Source organism: Carcharodon carcharias, chromosome 14 (assembly GCF_017639515.1).
Source record: "Carcharodon carcharias isolate sCarCar2 chromosome 14, sCarCar2.pri, whole genome shotgun sequence".
Classification (NCBI taxonomy): domain Eukaryota; kingdom Metazoa; phylum Chordata; class Chondrichthyes; order Lamniformes; family Lamnidae; genus Carcharodon; species Carcharodon carcharias.
The window spans coordinates 131,238,210-131,259,855 of NC_054480.1; the positions used below are offsets into that span (position 1 = coordinate 131,238,210).

At 41.5% G+C, this 21,646-nt stretch overlaps 1 protein-coding gene across 1 annotated transcript in view; it reads right to left on the reverse strand.

The window, feature by feature from the left end:
• Window positions 1–11,849: 11,849 nt before the first annotated feature.
• The window catches only part of LOC121286883 (small glutamine-rich tetratricopeptide repeat-containing protein alpha-like), a 36,881-nt gene continuing 27,084 nt past the window's right edge, over window positions 11,850–21,646 (reverse strand). Inside the window, exons 8-12 of the mRNA XM_041204095.1 lie at window positions 20,274–20,336; window positions 19,329–19,366; window positions 19,139–19,234; window positions 17,265–17,404; window positions 11,850–12,333 (exon numbers count right to left, since the gene is read on the reverse strand). Of these exons, the coding sequence (XP_041060029.1) occupies window positions 17,293–17,404; window positions 19,139–19,234; window positions 19,329–19,366; window positions 20,274–20,336 (309 nt within the window). The 3' untranslated portion in view covers window positions 11,850–12,333; window positions 17,265–17,292. The remainder of the gene's footprint in view (window positions 12,334–17,264; window positions 17,405–19,138; window positions 19,235–19,328; window positions 19,367–20,273; window positions 20,337–21,646) is intronic.

A 21,646-nucleotide genomic window follows, 5' to 3' on the forward strand; every position in this document is an offset into this window, starting at 1 on the left:
GTTGCCAGTGATTTTTCATGACCCCTTTTAGCCCTCCTGACTCCTTGCTTAAGTTTCTTCCTACTTTCTTTATATTCTCCATGGGCTTCATCTGTTCCCTGCCTTCTAGCCCTTACGAATGCTTCCCTTTTCTTTTTGACTAATCTCACAATATCCTTCGTTATCCAAGGTTCCTGAAACTTCCCATGCTTATCCTTCATCCTAGCAGGAACATGCTGGTCCTGAATTCTTATCAACTGACGTTTGAAAGTCCCCCACATGTCAGTTGTTGATTTGCCCTCAAACATCTGCCTCTGTTCGAGATTCCTCAGTTCCTGCCTAATATTGTTATAATTAGCCTTCCCCCAATTAAGCACCTTAACCCTGTTATCCTTATCCACCAGTACCTTGAAACTTATTGAATTATGGTCACTTTTCCCAAAATGCTCCCCTACTGAAACTTCGACCACCTGGCCGGGTTCATTCCCAAATACCAAGTCCAGTATTGCCCCTTCCCTAGTTGGACTATCTACATATTGTTTCAGGAAGCCCTCCTGGATGCACCTTACAAATTCTGCACCATCCAAACCCCTAGCACTAAGTGATTCCCAGTCAATATAGGGAAAATTAAAATCACCCACCACTACAACCCTATTGATTTTACATCTTTCCAAAATCTGCCTACATAACTGTTCCTCAATCTCCTGCCAGCAGTTGGGAGGCCTATAGTAAACCCCCAACATCGTGACTGTACTCTTCCTATTCCGGAGCTCTACCCATATTGCCTCGCTGCATGAGCCCACCGAGGTGTCCTCCTGTCGTACAGCTGTGATATTCCCCTTAACCAGCAGTGCAACTCCCCCACCTCTTCTATATCCCTCTCTATCCTGCCTGAAACATCTAAATCCTGGAACCTTTATCTGCCCTTCCAAACCCCTATCCATCCTTCAACCAAGTCTCTGTAATAGCAATAACATCAGAGTTCCAAGTACTAATCCAAGCTCTAAGCTCATCTGCCTTGCCTGTTATACTTCTCGCATTGAAACAAATGCATTTCAGACCCCCAGTCCCACTGTGCTCAGTAATTTCTCCTTGCCTGCCCTTCCTCTTAGTCCCACTGGTTCCCAGTCATTTATTTCACCTGCTGACCTATTGCACTGGTTCCCAACCCCCCTGCCATACTAGTTTAAACCCTCCCGAGTGACACTAGCAAACCTCGCAGCCAGGATATTGGTGCCCCTCCAGTTTAGGTGCAATCCGTCCTTCTTGTACAGGTCCCACCTGCCCCAGAAGAGATCCCACTGATCCAGATATCGGAAACACTCTCTCCTACACCATCTGTTCAGCCACGTGTTCAGCTGCACTATCTTCCTATTTCTAGTCTCACTGGCACGTGGCACAGGGAGTAATCCTGAGATTACAACCCCAGAGGTCCTGTTTTTTAACTTCCTGCCTCACTCCCGCCGCAGGACCTCGTCACTCTTCCTGCCTATGTCGTTAGTACCAATGTGTACCACGACCTCTGGCTGTTCTCCCTCCCCCTTCAGAATGTCCCGTACCCCAATTGGAGACATTCTGGACCCTGGCACCAGGGAGGCAACGTACCATCTTGGTATCTCTTTCACGACCACAGAAGCGCCTATCTGAGCCCCTGACTATAGAGTCCCCTATGACAATTGCTCTTATGTGCTTGGAACCCCCCCCCCCCCCCCCGAACAACAGAGATAGCCGTGGTGCCACTGCTCTGGCTACTGCTGTTGTTTTCCCCTGATAGGCCATCCCCCAACAGTATCCAAAATGGTAAAACTGTTAGAGAGGGGGACAGCCACAGGGGATTTCTGCACTGACTGCCTGTCCCTTCTAACGGTCACCCATCTATCTGTCTGTACCTTGGGTGTGACCACAACTCCAAAACTCAATGACGCTTTCCGCCACCTGAATGCTCCTAAGTGTATCCAACTGCTGTTCCAACCGATCCATGCGGTCTGTGAGGAGTTGCAATTGGGTACACTTCCTGCAGATGTAGTTGTCCAGGACACTTGAAGCGTCACAGATTTCCCACATCCCACAGGTGAAGCACTTCACCTCAGCCATGGCCATTTCTAGAACTATTTAATAAATTAATTTAAATCTAATAACTGCTTATTGACTCCTTATTAACCATACGTTCCCTAGGGCTAGATTTCTACAGGAGAACTTTTTAGGTCAAGATGTAGACGGTCCAACAAGGGATGGCGCAGTGCTGGACCTAATTCTGGGGAATGAAGCCAGACAGGTGGCTGAGGTGGTGATGGGGGAGCATTTTAGTAATAGCGACCACAACATGGTACAGTTTAAGTTTATTATGGACAAAGAAATCGACAAGTTGCAAAAAAATGTTTTGGATTGGGGGAGAATGGATTTTAGTAAAATAAGGCAGGATCTGGCCTTAGGTAGACTGGGAACAGTTACTTGTGGGGAAATCTACAGAGGAACAGTGGGGGGGGGGGGAGGTGTTCAGAAAGGAAATGGGGAGGATACAGGCTCAACGTGTTCCCTCTAGGATGATAGGAAGGAGTAACAAGCCCAGAGAACCATGGATGACCAGAGATATTCAGGTTATGATGAGAAGGAAAAGAGAGGCTTTTAGCAGGTACAAGGGAAGCAAATTAGTAGAGGCATTAGTGGAGTACAGACAGTGCAGAGTGGAGCTTAAGAAAGCAATTAGGAGAACAAAGAGGGGATATGAGAAAGCTCTGGCTGGTAAAAGTAGGGAAAATCCCAAGATATTCTATAAGTATATCAATAGGAAGAGGATAAATAGAGAAAGAGTAGGGCCCATCAGGGACCAAGGGGGCAATCTATGGGTGGAGCCAGAGGACATCGCTTAAGTTTTGAATGAATACCTCACATCCGTCTTCACCCAAGAGAATGAGGATGAAGGTATCAATCTAGGAGAGAGACTGCGAGGCTCTTAAGCAAATTGATATAGGGAGTGGCAAGGAATTGGAGGTATTGGCAGGCTTAAAGTGGACAAATCTCCAGGTCCGGATGATTTGTGTCCCAGACTGCTGAGGGAGGCAAGGGAGGAGATCGCAGGGGCTCTGACCTGCATTTTTAATTCCTCTGGCCACGGGGGAGGTGCCTAAGGACTGGAGAACAGCTAATGTGGTTCCGCTATTTAAGAAGGGTTGTAGAGATAAGCCAGGGAACTACAGGTCAGTGAGTCTCACATCAGTGGTAGGGAAACTATTGGAGAAAGTTCTGAAGGAGAGTATCTATTTCCACTTGGAGAGGCAAGGTTTGATCAGGGATAGTCAGCAAAGCTTTGTCAGAGGGAGGTCATGCCTAACAAATTTGATTGAATTTTTTGAGGAGGTGACCAGGCAGTGCAGTTGATGTAGTTTATATGGATTTCAGCAAAGCCTTTGACAAGGTCCCACATGGGAGACTTATAAAGAAGGCAAATGCACATGGGGTACAGGGTAATTTGATAAGGTGGATTCAAAATTGGCTTAGTTGTAGGAGGCAGAGGGTGATGATAGAAGGATGCTTTAGTGACTGGAAGCAGTGTCCAGTGGCGTACTACAGGGATCTGTGCTGGGTCCCCTATTATTTGTCATTTATATAAACGGCATAGATGACTATGTGGGGTGTAGGATTAGTAAGTTTGTGGATGACACAAAGATTGGCTGGGTGGTTAACAGTGAGGTTGAGTGTCTTGGGCTACAGGAAGATATAGATGGGATGGTTAAATGGGCAGATAAGTGGCAGATGGAATTTAACCCTGAAAAGTATGAGGTGATGCACTTTGGAAGGAGTAATTTGACAAGGAAGTATTCAATGAACGGCATGGCACTAGGAAGTTCTGAGGAACAAAGGGACATTGGCATGTGTGTCCATCGATCTTTGAAGGCGGAGGGACATGTTAATGGGCTGTGAAAAAGGCATATGGGACACTTGGCTTTATCAATCGAGACATAGATTACAAAAGTAGGGAGGTCATGTTGGAGTTGTATAGAACCTTGGTGAGGCGACAGCTGGAATGCCTGCAGTTCTAGTCGCCACATTATAGGAAGGATGTGATTGCACTGGAGGGGGTGAAGAGGAAATTCACCAGGATGTTGCCTGGGATGAAACATTTAAGTTATGAAGAGAGGTTGGATAGACTTGGGTTGTTTTCGTTGGAGCAGAGAAGACTGAGGGGCGACCTGATCAAGGTGGACAAGATTATGAGGAGCATGGACATGGTGGATAGGGAGCAGCTGTTCCCCTTAGTTGAAGGGTCAGTCACAAGGGAGCATAATTTAAAGGTGAGGGGCAGGAGGTTTAGGGGGATGTGAGGAAAAACTTTTTTACCCAGAGGGTGGTGACGGTCTGGAATGCACTGCCTGGGAGGGTGGTGGAGGCGGGTTGCCTCACATCCTTTAAAAAGTACCAGATGAGCACTTGGCACGTCATAACATTCAAGGCTATAGGCCAAGTGCTGGTAAATGGGATTAGGTAGGTAGGTCAGGTGTTTCTCACATGTCGGTGCAGACTTGATGGGCCAAAGGGCCTCTTCTGCACTGTGATTCTGATTCTTGCTGCACATGGACACGGACTGCTTATGTATCTGAGGAGCTTTGAATGGTACTGAATATTGTGCTATCATCAGCAAACTTGGGTAGATATACAGTATCTTAGTTCAACTTCTCAAATGAAAGATGGCACCCCCAACAGTCTAGCACTCCTTATGTCATCACTAAAATATCAAGCCAAGATCATACTCAAATCTCAGATGGCACTTGACGCTACAACCTTCTGAATCAGAGGCGAGTGCCATCACTGACAAAATGCTGGCCAAGTTTTTACGGACACTGAAGGATCTGTTACATATTGCTGGAATTTTATGTAAAACGTCCATTTATTCAAATTTTATATTTCGTTTATCCCATTTATTTTCTTTCCAACATAAAACTTGATTCTATTAACCTAATTTGTTTACTTCGTTAGATCATTAATCTATATTTTAATTAATCTGAAACCTGAGATAACAACCATATCTTCAAACCTTTCTTGAAAATGGTTCTCTGCAGTGATCAAGGATGGATTTATTAAACAAACCTCTTAAGCTTTCCTATTTCAGTATGCAGTCCAGTGGGGTGCAGGTTGAATCTCAACTCAATTAACATCCAATGATTTAATATTCTTTACTCAGTCCAGAAGATTGATAGATGACCTGATAGAAGCCTTTCAGATTATGAAGGGGTTTTATAGATTAGACATAGAGAGGATTTATTACTTATGGGGGAAAGACCTAAACCAGGGGTCATAACTACAAGATGGTTGCTAATAAATCCAATAGGAAATTAGGAGAAACGTCTTTATTTAGAGAGTAGTTAACATGTGGAACTTGCTACTGAGTGGAGTGGTTGAGGTACATAGTAAGTATGCATTTAAGGGGAAGTTGGATATGTATGTAAGGAAGAGTTGAAAGATATGCTGTTGGGTTATATGAAGGAAGATGGGAGGAGACCCATAAACCTTGGTTTAACAGCTCATCCATAGCACACAATTCTGTCCCATGCCATCATCTTACATTCTGCCCAGAAGGAAAAGACAGTAAAACTTGGGAATGACTGGTACCGGTCTGAACTGGAGTTCCGTTTTCATTTCCAAGTTTACTGGTTTTTCTTCCTGGGTGTGCATGAATCACAGAGAGGAACATGAAACTACAACCACGGCAAATCAGTGTATCAGGAGCACAACTAAAAGACAATTTGTAACCTGTTTAAAGCACTTGAAAATGTATCGGTGCAATGTGAAGTCAAGCGATAGCACCACCCTGTGTTTAGAAATAGTGTTAACTACCAGTTTATACACTGTAGCTGCTTGGCTGCGTAAAACTAACAGGGTCTTGCAGTCACACAGAGACGAGTTTGGACAAGTCATGAATGATGGTTTTAAAATTCTTATGCTCATTTTCAAATCCTTCATTGTCTCTCTCCCTCTGACCTCTTCCAACAAACTACCCTCTGAGATCTCTGCCTATCCGCCATATTTCTTCTTCTTGAGTTTTCTGCCCAAAGACAGGTCTGACCCACAGTACTGTAATCTTCACTTTGGGTAGGGCAAGTAGGCAGGTCCCGAACCCACCCCAGCTGGAACGGGGATCAAACCCCATGCTGTTGGCACCAATCTGATCCACACAGGCCATCCAGCCAACTGGTCCCCAAAGGAGTCTGAGTTGCTGTGGCCTAGAACTATGGATAATGATGGTAGAGGCTCCAATTCCTTTCCATCACATAGCTGTGCAGGAATCTTTCCTGCTCTTACCGCTTGCCACTGATGTATGTTGGAAGTATTTACAAGTTGATACTCAACTGCTTTGGCCACATAATTTCTTCCCAGTTTAAGACCAGAACTTATTGCCCATTCAGAAAGTGGTGTGAATCCAACTTCTTAAATATAACCGAGTGGCTTTGGAGTCACATACAGACCAGACCGGGTAAGGACAGCAGATTTCCTTTCTCAAGGACATTAGTGAATTAGTTGGGTTTTTACAATATGGGAGCTATATCTTAACCATTACTGATACTAACTTTTTATTCCTCAACTGATCTGGTGGGATTAGTAATCCAATAATGTAGCCAGTCTATTGCCACAGCCTCTGATAGTACAAAAAATTGTGTTCTAAGAGTTAATTAAAATGAAATTTCATTCATTTTGCCCTTTTGTCACTTAGATGCGGTAGTTTTGTGCAACATGACTGCTTTGGCCAGCACCTGTATGCAACTGACTACTGTGGTGTATTGATCCAGCCTATGCTTTGTCTCAAATGCTTGATTGTAATGTATGATTTGTATCAGACACCTGATATGATGTATTGATGCACTGTGTTTTCTACAGCTACTTGACATTGTATATTGATCTATTTCACAGTATGTATCTGACCTTAGTACAAACTCATGTGACTCCAATGACAGTATAGGGGCAACACACAAGGAAGCAATCGGTGAATGTTTTTCAGGGACACATCAGAACTATTCCAAGTTTGCCTGTGTCCATTTGTTAGTGGTATTTAGTGTAAAAGATGATTCAAGAAGTGAGCGATAGCTCCCAGGTCATCTGTCCACTTTCCCTCATAGTTTACTGTGACCACCACCAAGTTACTGGGCAGAATTAATATAACTCAAATGTTCAGACAAAACAAAGCATGCTTCTGCTCCTTAGTTGTAAGTTTGAGTGAGGGAGTAGTGAAAGAGTTGATGCTTACAGTGGGACTATAACCACCATGAGACAACCAGCAGCAGAGATGAGTTTCCCGTCATTGTTTTAACCATCAGGTGGTGCCCTGTCACACTGCAGAACCTTGATTAGTAAACAGATGACCCTCGAGTTGCAAAGCTCCACATAAAATCAATTTTCCCCCTTCAAGGAACAGTACTTCAATCTTTTGATTAGACACTTCCCAACCTTCTAAACTCAACATCGAATTCAATAATTTTGGACCATAACCACTGCTCCTATTTATTTAGACAGGTGATTGTAAAGATTCTGATTCGGTTGATTTAATCTCCCCTGCTCTCCACCCTATCACACCTTTCCTTTAGTCCCTTCCTTCTCTCCCTCTTTCCCTGCCACCAAACTTGCTTAAAAGCCATTACTTCTTTGACATTTTCTAGTTCTGAAGGAAGTTCACCAGCTTGAAATGTTAACCTTGTTTCTTTCTCCACAAATGTTGCATGGTCTGCTGAGTAGTTGCAGCATTTTTAATTTTTGCTGAGAAAGGTGTGTCCTTCAATAGTCAAAGGGGGTGGCTCGATCCTACTGTCACTAGTTTTCAGATACACTGTACCCTATACAGCTATAGTTAAGGACAGGAGGCCCAGATTCTCGTTAGCTGATAATTATCTTTCTAATGTTTGAATTCCTGTCTGTACTTTTTTTTAAACACAAGAACATATTTCTTCACAAGTTTACATTTTAATGCAGGCATCAAATTTCTCAATTTAACACAGATACAGCTACTCCTTTAATTAAAAACACTCAGTGATTTAGCACAAACTTCACAGCTCAAAGTAGAACATTTCAGTATTTTAAAAAATATATTTATCAACCCCAAAGGAGTCTCCCGCTTGTTGGTCTGCAAATTTTTATATGGCAGTTGTGGTGGATGGAGTTTCAGATGAAAGACCCGCCCCCTAAAGTGTTGACCTCCTCCTACACCCCCACCCCCTCAGTGGCTGATTGAGCTGCTGCAGTTGTGTGAGAGATTTATCAATTGTCATAACAAGCTGCATTGTATTTCAAAACTGTGGGACTCATCCTTGACTGATTGGTGACCACCAAAAGCCATTAGAACAGCCAGTCCACTGGCATTGGATAGATGTATTCTCCAAAATGATACTAAGCCACACAGACAAGTGAAGTATTGACTTCTCAGTCTGGAGGCTGCAGTTGGGGTACTGAAATTGGTAGTATAGGAACAGCAGTAGTCCATACAGCCCCTTGAGCCTGCTCCACCATTTAATTTGATCATGGCTGATCTGTACTCACCTTCATTTACTTGTATTCCAAATCTCTCAACATTTAACAAAAATAAAGGTGTGTCAGTCTTAAAAATATCAACTGATCCAGCACCCACAATCATTTAGAAGGGCGAGAGTTCCAGATTTCTACAATTGTGTGTGGGAAAAATTGCTTCCTGATTTCACACCTAAATAGTTTAGCTCTAATTTTATGATAATGCCCTTATTCTGGATTCCTCCACTATGGGAAATTATTCTGTTGTTTCTAAACTATCAAATTCCTAAATCGTTTTAAATACCTGATTAAATCACCCTTCAATTATCTAAAATTAAGGGAATACAAGACAAGTTATGCCACATCCTCATAATTAAGTTGGGCTAACTGGTCTCTTTCAGTACACATAATCTAGCTAAGCCTACTATTGTGGTGAATCAGCACTCCCTCTGCCAAGGACAAATATCCATCTTGAGATTCAGTGGCCAAAACTGAACAGAGTACCCGAGATGGGGCCTAAGCAAGGCCCTGAACTACCGCAGTGTCGCTTACTCACATTTGAATATCAATTCCCTCATTAGCCTTAGTTCAAAGGAAAGGAAGAAACAACAGCCAGGGTTCTTGCACAGGATCTGATCAGCCTCACTGAAAAATGTACACATAGGTTCCAAACAAGGCAGAATTGTGGTCTGAAGAATGGCACTTAGATTTGGATGCTAGAGGGCAACCCAGAATTTACCTATCTGTTAAATGCATTTTATTGCATTACAGCTTTGGGAAAGTAAGAAAATTGGAGGGGAAATATGAGAAAGGTGTTGATCTGTCACTTTGCATTAGAACTCAAAGCCACATCCCAAACAAAAGAAGAGTTTTCTAAAGACAAACTCCACAACAAACCGAACTGCTGTACAGAATTTTATCTGTTACTGTTTTACACAATGCGATCCTGAGATGACAAAATTCTAATATTTTAAGTCTTGGATTCTTGTATGGATTAAACAAACATTGCACCTCTCAGCCCAACTATTTTCTTTAAAAATAATACAAATCTATGAAGGCAGATTAGTCTGTGTAGCAGTATGTTTACGACAAAGTATTAATTTTCATAGTTACAAATGATAAAACACTACCTACCATCTGGCGGGTTGAAACCCTGCTTCAATATTAACTTTTAACTGCTGATTACACTAAATGGGATCAAGGAACTTGAGAAGTTGCAGTGTGTGTGGATTCAGTTCCCAGGAATGTGTGTTTTCATTAAATGTGTAAAATAACAAATATTTACAATTAACCAATCCTTAGAATATTAGAATATTGTGAATCAAGAACAGGGGTGGCCTGGCACTCAAAACCCCTCGATCTTAATTGTTTTATTATTCCTTCTTTGCTGGTTTGTCCTGTTCACAATTTAAGACCCAGATTGTTTAGAAAGGACTGTTCAGAGCACTGTTGTTCCTTTGTTAGATAAATCCTAGGCCCCCCGATGACTCCGTGGTTTAACAAGACTGAATATTTGGGACACCCATGCCTTGGAACAGATCCTACTTGCAGAAACAGTATTTACAGTGACCAAATAAGTCAAATTCAATTAAGACATGGGACTCCAGGCTTCCTTTTTAAACCAATGTATTGCTGTTTACACTCTGTGATGCAGTAAGTTTAGAATTAATTCATTAAAGCCACTAGTTTACTATTGACTGGATAAATCAAATTTATTACAGGGACTTTCATCGGCATTTTAGGCTTGCGTTGTCTATTTTCTGTCAAAAGTGCAAACAAGTGGTCTTGGCCATGTGGCACTGGCTGAATATATGTGCACAAAAAGGACACCAAAACACTTCCATGAATTCCTTATGCATATATATATATATATATATATATATATATATTTTAAAAATTCCAAAGCTGTACAGAAATTTAAGTATAACTGAAAAACAGACATGCTGTCAAAGCTTTGTCTTGTCAAATTTTTGAGACGCCTTACCCTTCCAGGGTAATTTGAGGTAGACTTCAGCAACAAGTGAAGCTAGCCGGTTCACGCTGCTACTATACAGTAGCAACACGAGTGGAATTGTCTAATTGGGTGCTGCCGTCAAGCCAAAAAGACATTCTGCCTACCTCACAAATGTGGTATATGAACTTCAGTACCAGTCTGATGCCAGGTGTGTAGGCCATACGTCCCAACGACAGTGGATCATATCAAACAGCACGTCACTTCCACTATTCGCAATAGGCAAAGTACCAACTATAATAGTCAACCAGCCCATGTTTGCAAAACTCAGAACATAGTGTCCAACATTAGATGTGATTCAGTGATTGTTTAGTAGGTGTTGTCCAATCACAGTTGTGCTAATTACATTAACAACCAATTTAAGATAGTCAGGCATGCAATGTGACTCACTTACATGTGCTACAAGCTACATATATACATACATGGGGCCCCTTCCTTTGTAGACAGAAAGGACATGTCCACATATTACGCCTTTTCAACTAAACAAAATCTTGGGGAACATTCCCTGATTCATTCCCTATTGCAATGCTTTGACCAGAGTCGACTTGCCTGGTTTGAATTTAAATGAAAGCTTGGCTGTTAACTGTTCCCTGGTACATTCTCACTGGCAATGCCTCTAACAGAGTCCACTTACAAACCAACCAGCACCCTCTTCTCATGCAGTATATTGTTGCTCCCTTGGAGATATGGTATTCTCGCGATTCTGTCCTGATGAGTGCAAGATGAAAAGCTTCAGCAGCATGTCTCTATTTTCAGCAATACTCAAGTTCTGCACTACCAAGCAGCTACAGAAATTTAAGCTTGATATCGAGTGAACAAAGTGGAAGCTTTCCCATTCTATTTGTTCTTGCCTTTTATCAGCAAGTATCGGCCACAAACACTGGCTGCTCATGAAGACCTTTTATTCCTACAGCTAGAACAATGCATATTACATGCTCAATCCTCAGAAAATGTGAGGTTTTGGTAGTGTTGGGAACAGTCACGTTGTCCCCAACCGTGACTGACACCACCATACTAGCACACTTCACCAATCATAAGTGGTCAAATAGATTTTAAATAAGATATGGATGCTTCCCCCCCCCACCACCCCCACAGCTCCTGGAGTTTACTCTGCAAAAGCATTCCCTAAAATAAATCAACTACAAACTGGAAGTTGATCTCAGTCAAGCTGGTAATGTTAATGATTTCTCAAGCTGAGAAAAGTTTCACCATTTTACTCCTGGGGACAATTTAAGTTTCATGTTCACCTCTTGTTTTCAAACAGTTAAGTTTAAAAAGACTATGCACAAATCCTTCTATTATTTTCATAACATCTTCTGCGACATTAAAAAGCCTACATGAATGAAAAACACAAGTGATGTTAATCACACTGTAAGCTGAATTAGTTTGTATTTATACATATGGCTTCTGCTGTTCCATTCTCCTGAACAGACGAAATGCTGGAAAACAATGTTTCAGACAAAAAAATGTCAGTATTGAGAAGGCGAGATATGGAGCCACTGCTTTTAGCTTCTGTTGTTTTTAAGAAGAACAGTAGAATCTTACACGATGACAGACGTTCTGGAGAAGCTAACGAGCAGCTATGTGTTCCTCTGTGAACATTCTGATTAAAACTTTAGAGAATCACAGAAAGCTCAATACATAAATTCCACAAAAAGGTCAATTAGTGGTTTTTGCAAGCTTGAAACCCAGTATTTTTTTTAAATTCCGTATTTACAAATTGTCAGCTCTCCGCTTTAAAGATCCGCCTGAACATGCAAGTGACAGTACAAATCATTACTTCAAGTTCCTGATGGCAAAGTGAAGAACAAGCGACTTCAATTTGTAGTAGTAAGGGTTGGACTGATGCACATCACCTGTAAAATTAACATCCAAGAATTAATCCACATACAAAATCTTATTCAAAGGATTTCAGGTTTTCAATCACAAACAGGTCATCTAATTGATTTTTAAAAAATCATTCTTTTCTTCCAGTTTCCTAATGTTGCAGGGATGCGGCTCCACTGGCGAGTCACCCCCCTTCCATGGCGTGTAAAGGGACATTCCTTCATTAGCAAGAGTCTGCAGGCCATTTAATTACAGAGGGCATCACAACCAAGCCCAATGTGTCCTCATCTGTCAGCCATACACACGTACACTTATCAGCCTTGGGTGGGATTCATCAAAAGCAGTATACTTGGACAAGGACAGAACATCAGAACATTTACCACTGGGAGAGGCGATGGCGTAGTGGTATTGTTGCTGGACTAGTAATCCAGAGACCCAGTAATGCTCTAGGGACCTGGGTTCGAATCCCACCATGGCAGATGGTAGAATTTGAATTCAATTAATTAAAAGTCTGATGGTGACCATGAAACCATTGACAATTGTTGTAAAAACCCATCTAATGCCCCTTTCTGCTGTTTTAACCTGATCTGGCCTACACATGACTCCAGGTCCACAGTAATGTGGTTGACTCTTAAATGCTCTCTGAACTAGGCCAGTTAGGGATGGGTAATAAATGCTGGCCTGGCCATGAATGAATTAAAAAAAACTATTACTGTGACTAGCTAAGCCAGAATCAAAATACTTGACCAATAAAAAAAAAAATCAGAAAATGCTGGAAATGCACAGGTGAGCAGCATCTAGAAGCCTCAACATTTCCAATTCTCAGATGCTGAATAACCTGTGGATTCTCAGGATCTTAAATTCTAATGTTGCTCCCTTTTTTTTTCTCTCTTGCTTTTCCAGTGTGTTTGAAGATTAGATCTCTTGTCCTTGGACTACGCAGTGATTTTACTTTTAACATTCAGACAAGACAGATGATAGTGTATTCCCTAAGGCATTGAAGGATAAAGTCCTAGATAAGGCACTTCCTCATCTGGTTCAGTGAATAAAATGTTTTGTGCAAGTTTATTTCTCAACAGTTTATATGAATGCAACATTTTTAAGTTAAAAATATTCTAAGCTGTTTTGTAGAGGAACATATTGAACGTAAGAACATACAAAATAGGAGAAGTAGACTCTTTGGCCCCTGGAGCCTGCTCTGCCATTCAATAAGGTAGTGACTGACCTGTGTATGTTTCAAATTTCACATTCCCATCTACCTCCGGTAACCTTTGATTCCCTCTGCCTTAAAAATATTCAATGATGCCACCCCTACTGCCTTGAGGCGAAGAGTTCCAAAGCCGCACAACCTGCAGAAAAAAATTCTCATCTCTGTCCTAAACGGATGACCCCCTAATTTTAAAACGGTGCCCCCTAGTTCTGGACTCACCCACAAAAGGAAACATCCTTTCCACGTCCATCTTGTCAAGACTGTTCAGGATCTTATATAGTTTAATCATAAGAACTAGGAGCAGGAGTAGACAATTCAGCCCCTTGAGCCTGCCCCTCCATTCATTATGATCATGGCTGATCTCACTTCGGCCTCAACTCCAATTTCCCGCCATCTCCTCATAACCTTTCAACCCATTACTAATTAAAAATCTGTCTATTTCCTCCTTAAATTTATTCAGCATCCCAGCATCCACTGCACTCTGAGGTAGTGAATTCCACAGATTCACAACCCTTTGATAAAAATAATTCCTCTTGATCGCTGATTTAAATCTACCACCCCATTGCCTAAAACTATGGCCTCTCGTTCTAGAATGCCCCACAAGGGGAAACATCTACTCCACATCTACTTTGTCTATCCCCTTTAGCACCTTATATACCTCAATTAGATCCCCTCTCATCCTTCTAAACTCTAGCAAGTATAGGCCTAAACTGCTCAATCTCTCCTCATAAGACAAGCCCCGCATCTCTGGAATCAATCTAGTGAACATCCTCTAAACCATCTCCAGTACAACTACATCCTTCCTCAAGTGAGGGGACCAAAACTGTGCACAGTACTCCAAGTGCGGTCTCACCAATGCCCTGTACAGCTGCATCAACACTTCCCTATTTTTATACTCTATTCCTTTAGCAATAAATGCCAAAATTCCATTTGCCTTCCTGCTGTACCTGCATACTAACTTTCAGCAATTCATGCTCGAGGACACCCAGATCCCTCCGCACTGATGCATTTTGAAGTTTCTCTCCTTTAAATAATAAGTCGCCTTTTTATTCTTCCGAACAAAATGATAACCTCACACTTATCCACGTTAAACTCCACCTGCCAAATTTTGGCCCATTCACCTAACCTGTCCACATCTACTTGTAAATTTCTTATTTCTTCATTGTAACTTACTTTCCCACCTATTTTGGTGATATCTGCAAAGTTAGCTATAGTACCTTCTATCCCTGAATCCAAGTCATTAATATAGATTGTAAATAGTTGGGGTCCAAGGACTGAACCCCACTGGTTACAGCTTACCATCCAGAAAAAGACCCATTTATCCTGACTCTGCATTCTGTTGGTTAGCCAATCCTCTATCCAAACTAATTACCCCTAACTCCGTGTGATCTTATCTTGTGTATTAGTCTTTTGTGCTGCACCTTATCAAAGGCCTTCTGGAAGTCCAGATATACAACATCCCCATTATCCACTTTGCTTGTCACATCTTCAAAGAACTCTAGCAAATTAGTCAAACATGATTTACTCTTCATAAAACCATGCTGACTCTGATGGATTGCATTTTGACTTTCCAAATGCCCCACATTACTACTTCCTTAATAATGGATTCCAACAATTTCCCAACGACAGACATTAAACTAACTGGTCTATAGTTTCCTACTTTCTGCCTCCCCCAATTTTTGAATAAGGGCATTATATTACCATTTTTTCCAATCCACTGGAACCTTTCCAGAATCCAGGGAATTTTGGAATATTGTAGCCAATGCATCCACTATCTCCGCTGCCATTTCCTTTAAGACCCTGGGATATCGGCCATCAGGTCCTGGGGACTTGTCACCCTTTAATCCCAATAGTTTGCTCAATACTTATTCTCTAGTGATGGTGATTGTTCTAAGTTCCTTCTTCTCTATATTCTCTGCACTACCTGTTACTATTGGGGTGGTACTAGTGTCCTTCACTGTGAAAACTGAGGCAAAATATTGATTAAGCATCTCTGCCATTTCTGCGTTCCCCACTATTAACTCCCCAGTCTCGTCCTCCAAGGGACCAACATTCATTTTAGCTACACTCTTTCCTTTCATATACTTGTAGAAGCTTTTGCTATCAGTTTTTACATTTTGTGCTAGTTTTCTTTCATAATTTACCTTTGTTCTTTTTATTATGTTTTTTAGTAACCCCTTGTGGATCCTTAAAAGTTTCCCAATCTTCCAGCCTGCCACTGACCTTTGCAATTTGGTATGCCTGAGTTTTTGCCTTTAAGTTATCTTTAACTTCCCTGCTTAGTCATGGATGCTTTTTCAACCTCTTGTCATCTTTCTTCCTCAATGGGATATATTTTACTTGGGGGGAATTGAATATTGCCTTAAATATCTGCTACTGTATATCAACTATCCTACCTTGTAGTCTTCCTACCCAAGTCAATCCTCACTCTTCTAAATTCCAGTGGAAACAAGCCTGGTCTGTCCAACCTATTCTCATAAGACAATCCGCTCAGTCCAGGTATGAACCTAGTAAACCTCCTCTGAACCACCTCCAAGGCATTTACATCCTTCCTTAAATAAGAGCCCAAAACTGCACACAGCATTCGAGATATGGTCTCACTAATGCCATGTATAACTGAAGCATAACATCCTCACTTTTGTGTTCAATTCCTTTCGCAATAAAGGATAGCATTCCATTAGTCTTCTTAATTACTTACTGTACCTGCATACTAACTTTTTGAATCATACTAGAACACCTAGGTCCTTCTGCACCTCAGAATTCTGCAGTCGTTCTCTGTTTAACTAATACTCTGCTTTTTTACTCTTGCTGCCAAAGTGAATAACTTCACATTTTCCCACATTATACTCCATTAGCTAGATTTTTGCCCACTCACTCATTCAATCTATAATCCGTCTACTACCTCATGTCCTCTTCACAACATTCTTTCCTGCCTATCTTTGTGTCATGTGCAAATTTAGCTACCATGCCATCCCTCCCCTCCTCCAAGTTATTGATATAAATTGTAAAAAATTCAGGCCCCAGCACAGACCCCTGCAAGATGCCATTCATCACAACCTGCCAATCAGAAAAACAGCCATTTATGCAAACAGAGTATGCATTAGGGGTTGCTCTTTTAGGTCAGGGATGAGAATTTTTTCCCCCTCAATGGGTTGTGCAACTTTGGAACTCTATGTTTCAGAAGGCAATGGATGCGGGGTCATTCAATATTTTTAAGGCAGAGGTAGATAGATTCTTGTAATCTAAGTTTATCGGGGGGTAGATGGGAATATGGAGTTTGAAACACTAGCAGATCAGCCATGCTCTTATTGAATGGCAGAGCAGGCTTGAGGGGATATGAGTTAAGAGGAAACTAAATACTTGGTCATAGAGACCGTCAGCAGGCTTTTAGAATGCAGAGGGAAGTAGAAGGGCCAAGGGTTTATAGAGAGTACCAGACAGTAGAATTAAGAAACTTCTGCCTTAGTTTGATCTTTGTCTCATCTTAAGTATCTTCTCCTGGTTAAAGCCCTACAACCTCAATGGCTTTTGTACATTTGACTCTTTGCTACCCACAAAGTAGCAAAGCACTTTGCATTCACACCGATTTTGTTGCTAATTGCAAATCAACTAAAAATGTACCTCTAGTAATCGTTTTAATTAAGTGAGAAAAAAATTCAAGAAAACTTTGAATCAGGCTTCCTGACTGACAATGCTGTTTTCTCATATCCCTGAAGTAAGCTTCTGTATTTGCCTACATCCCCAACTCACTGTCAAACAGCACTCATGTTGCCTTCTGTTAGGACTGTTCCTCGTTGCTGGCACTGGGGGTTCGGCTCCGGATTTGGCTCCGTAACTGTTCAATTAGCTCTGGATTCTGCTGTTGCATCTGCTGTGCAAACTGCTGTCCTCTGGGTTTAAGAAAAAAATAAAGCTAGTCACAATAGAAATGGGGCATGATTTATGTAGACTCCATACCACTCACCTGCTCGAGACAATCTTCCCCCCACTCCCCCAAACATCCTTCCCATTGGATATCTGAAAACAACACTGGCAATAGATGGGGGCCAAGTTACCTGATACAGTCAATATCCTATCAATTTCTATATGACTTGTTCACAGGTTACTACAAGTACAGAGGCAGTCAACATGCCAGCTTTTGAACTTACGAGCTTATAAAGCATTTGTTGTAACAAGTCCTTAACCCAGTAATCTTGCATGGCAGCCCAATGTACCTGGGGTTGGAAGTCACCCAAATGAGAGTAGATGCCCATCACAGATACTTACTTTACAATTCAACACAGTTTTCAGATTAATGACACAGAAGAGTCTACAAGCAGAAGTAGTTTCCATTTATATAGGATCTTTCATACAGTAAAAATATGTTGTTCTCCTGACATTGGTATTTTCTTGTGAATTGTCCTGATGAGTGCAAGACGAAAAGCTTCGACAAAAAAAGTCTTTTTGTCAGCAATACCCAAGTTCTGTACTACCAAACGACTATTTAATGAAATACAGAAGGGCTGGAAACCAGAGGCCACAGATTTAAAATGATTGGCAAAAGAACAAAAGGTATTGAGACAATCATTTTTAAAAAGAGAAACACACAGTGAGTTGCTGTGATCTGGGATGTACTGCTTGAAAGGTTGGTAGTAGTAGTTTCAATGGTAACATTTGAAAGTGAATTGGATAAATTATCGAAGAAAAAGATTCAAAAGGCTTTCAGGAAAGAGTGGGTAGGGGTATTAATTGGATAGCTACAAAAGAGCTGCCACAGGCACAATGGTCCAAAAGGTCTCCTTCTCTGCTGTATCATTCTATGATTCTAAGTACAGAAGATTAAGGGGTGATCTAATTGATGTGTTTAAGACGATCAAAGGTGTTGATAGGATAGAAAGAAAAAAAACTAATTCCTCTCATGGGATAGCGTAACCTTAAAATTAGAGCTAGGATAAAGGTGAGGTCGGGAAGAGATCTTTTCACACAAAGCAGTGAAAATCTGAAAATTTCTGCCCTCTCCTCCAACTTTATCCAGCCTAAGTCACTTGATAATAAAAAAAATCTACCTCAGTTTTGAAGTTAAGCAAAGATATCATGTATTATGAAATATGGATGGGAAGATAGAGTTACGATACAGATTAACCATGATCTGACTGAATGGTGAAATAAGCTTGATGGGCTGAATGGCCTATTCCTTTATATACAAAATGACCAGTAATCTATGATAGATGCCTCATTTTGTGCTTCACTGAAACATCTTTCAAGATGGAATAATTATGCAGTAACATCCCTTCTTGCTGTCATTACTATCAAAACATTTGCTGTGCTGCTGGTATTAAGCATTTACTGCTCAGTTTTTGCCTTCTCATCAGGCATCAGATGTCAGTTGCATATGTGTGCATAAAACGGCAATAGAGAGGAAGGGGCAGTATGTGTCACCTTTTTAAAGAGTAAGGGTGGAATGGAAGGAGGTGAAAGGTGACCAGAAAACCATTGGAATCCTTCAAGGATAGAAATAAAAGCAGCAAGTGGAATTTAGTTGTGTGCAGAGAGGTGGACAGTTGACCTTTGGTTGCAAGCCTATTATGAAAGATTTGTTTGGCTTGTAATAAAGGCAGAAGGGCAAGAATGTAAAGCAAACTCACGCTTGGATGAGGCCTGCAATATCATTGGCTCCTGTCCCAGGTCCTGCTCCCCCAGCTCCTACTGGACCATAGGACCCAGACATCATTCCAGACATTCTGTCCAACGGAATTGCAAATAAATCATTCAATGAATACAAAAATCTCAGAATTAACTGTAACTAAGAGACAAACCATTGAAAGAGAAACTTACAATTGTTGTACTTGCGAATTCTGCATTAGATTTGATGCCTAGAAGAGGAAATCATTGAGAAATCACTTAGGTCAACTAAAATTATTTCTTGTACGTTTGGGTTTTTTTGCACAATTAAATAACTTCTTTTGCAGATCGAAGTTTCTTTTAAGGATTCAAAAATAGAAAATATTGTATATTACAAAATGCAAATGACATTCAAAGCAAAGAGCTTTTTACTTGGTATGATGCCCTCCTACTTGTAGGGCTGGTCTTCCAACCAAATTTGGACAAGTTTAGAGTGCTGAGTCTGCTTCCTTGTTACATTGCTGAGATGATCTATTGTTACTAGGCTATACTGGCTATTTGTTGGAACAAATATGCTCAAGTCAACATGCTTGATGTTGGCAATACATTTGTCATCATGATCTACCCCCATCACCCATCAACTTGTATATATCTGTACTTCACCCTATTGTGGTTCGGCACAAGTACTCTATCCCAGATGCAACCCAACACTGGAAGGAAAAAATGGAATCAAATGGTGACAGCATCAGAAAGTACAAGTGTACACTGGTAGGAAGATTGTACACTTGCACCAGATGGGGATCCTAGTGACAACATTTTCCATCAGCAGCTCCCACCAAGGTCTGTAGGAGGAATACCATGAATGGAATGATCCCTCTACGAGACTAGCAAGTAATCAGGCAGATTGTCCATTTCAGCCAAACAGAAAACAACTGACCGCAGAGCAGTAGTGGGACATATTCAGAATTTCTTCACCTAACAGGGGAAGGTTATTTGGGGGAATGGGCGGTGGGGAATTGAGGAGTGGGGCGGGGGGCCGGGGGGGGGGGGGGGGGGGGGGGGGGGTAGCGGAGCGGTCTTGTAGGAGCAACTGATTGGGAAAATAAACATAAAACCATAAAAATAAAGTAAAAAAAAAAGACCAAGCAGCAAAATTACCATATTCATGAAGCCTGGGTTATTCAGTAAACTTGCCAGATCGAACCCACCGCTGCCTCCTGTCTGGGGGAAGAAGAACAAATACTCTTGTGAGCTAAAGCGAGAGGTCATGTTTTTGCGTGGAACAGGGAAGGAAGACCGACATGAAGTCGAGGGCACATGCATTCTGGAAAACAATTCCACTCAACTGTATGGCGAAACCACGTCCCAGTCAGCTGCTAAGCTTGAAATGCAACAGTGAACTATTCTCTGCTCACAAATAGAACCATCCCATTTTGGATAGAAAAAAAAAGTTCTAACTCCTGTTCAACAAGTTACAAGATACTTGACTGCATCTACTCCCTGCAAATGTTTCCTTATTCTCCCTCTGCCTTCCTGTTGCTCCCAGCTAAAACAACACCAAGTATAAAACTCGTCCTTCATCAAAAAATAGGAGCTGCAAACAATGTTCCCTTTGAGCTGGCTACGCAGCAACCAAATACAGGTTGGACCCATTAAGTTACTGTACATCCACTGACAGACAAAAAAAATTTAAAGACCCCACATACTGAAATGAATAGGCCACACATGATAAGAGAAAATTAGAGGCGAAGTTGGTTGCAAAGTAGAGCGCACAAAATGGCACTGTGTTTATGTCCATACTGGAATGACATAAAAGGGCTGACTCCTCTTCCACTACACTTGCATAGATTTCAGGATTCATTCCACTATTGAACAACAGCTTGCATTTATATACCTTTCAAAGAGAAAACACTCAAAGCATGTTTGGAAGGGGTAAGGGAAAAGGACAACAAGATAGATAAAAAGTGATAAAGGATCAGGAGAGGTGACCAAAGGCTTCAAAACAAGATTGGTTTTGAGTTGAAAGAGATGTGGAGAGTTTTATCCAGAATGTTCTAGAGGGTATAGCCTAGGAGTGTAACTCTTACCATGAATGGTAGTCAAAAATGACCAGTCGTTCAATAAGAGCCTAACTCCAATACGAACATTCGGTCCCTTGAGCTTGCTCTGCCATTTGATAAGATCGTAGCTGATCTGATTGCGATTTCAACTCCACATTCCGCCTACTGCAACCCCCACCCACCCCCCCGACCCCCGGATACCTTTGACTCTCTTGTTAGTCCATAATTTATCTAACTCTGCCTTAAAAATATTCATTGACCCTGCCTCCACCAGTCTCTGGAGAATTCCTAAGTCACTCATCCCTCAAAAACATTTTTTCTCATCTCTGTCTTAAATGGGAGATGCCTTATTTTTAAAGCGCCCCCTAGTTCTAGCCTCTCCCACAAGGGTAAGCATCCTTTCAGCATTCACCCTCCCAAGCCCCCTCAGGATCATATATGTCTCAATAAGATCACCTTTTATTCTTCTAA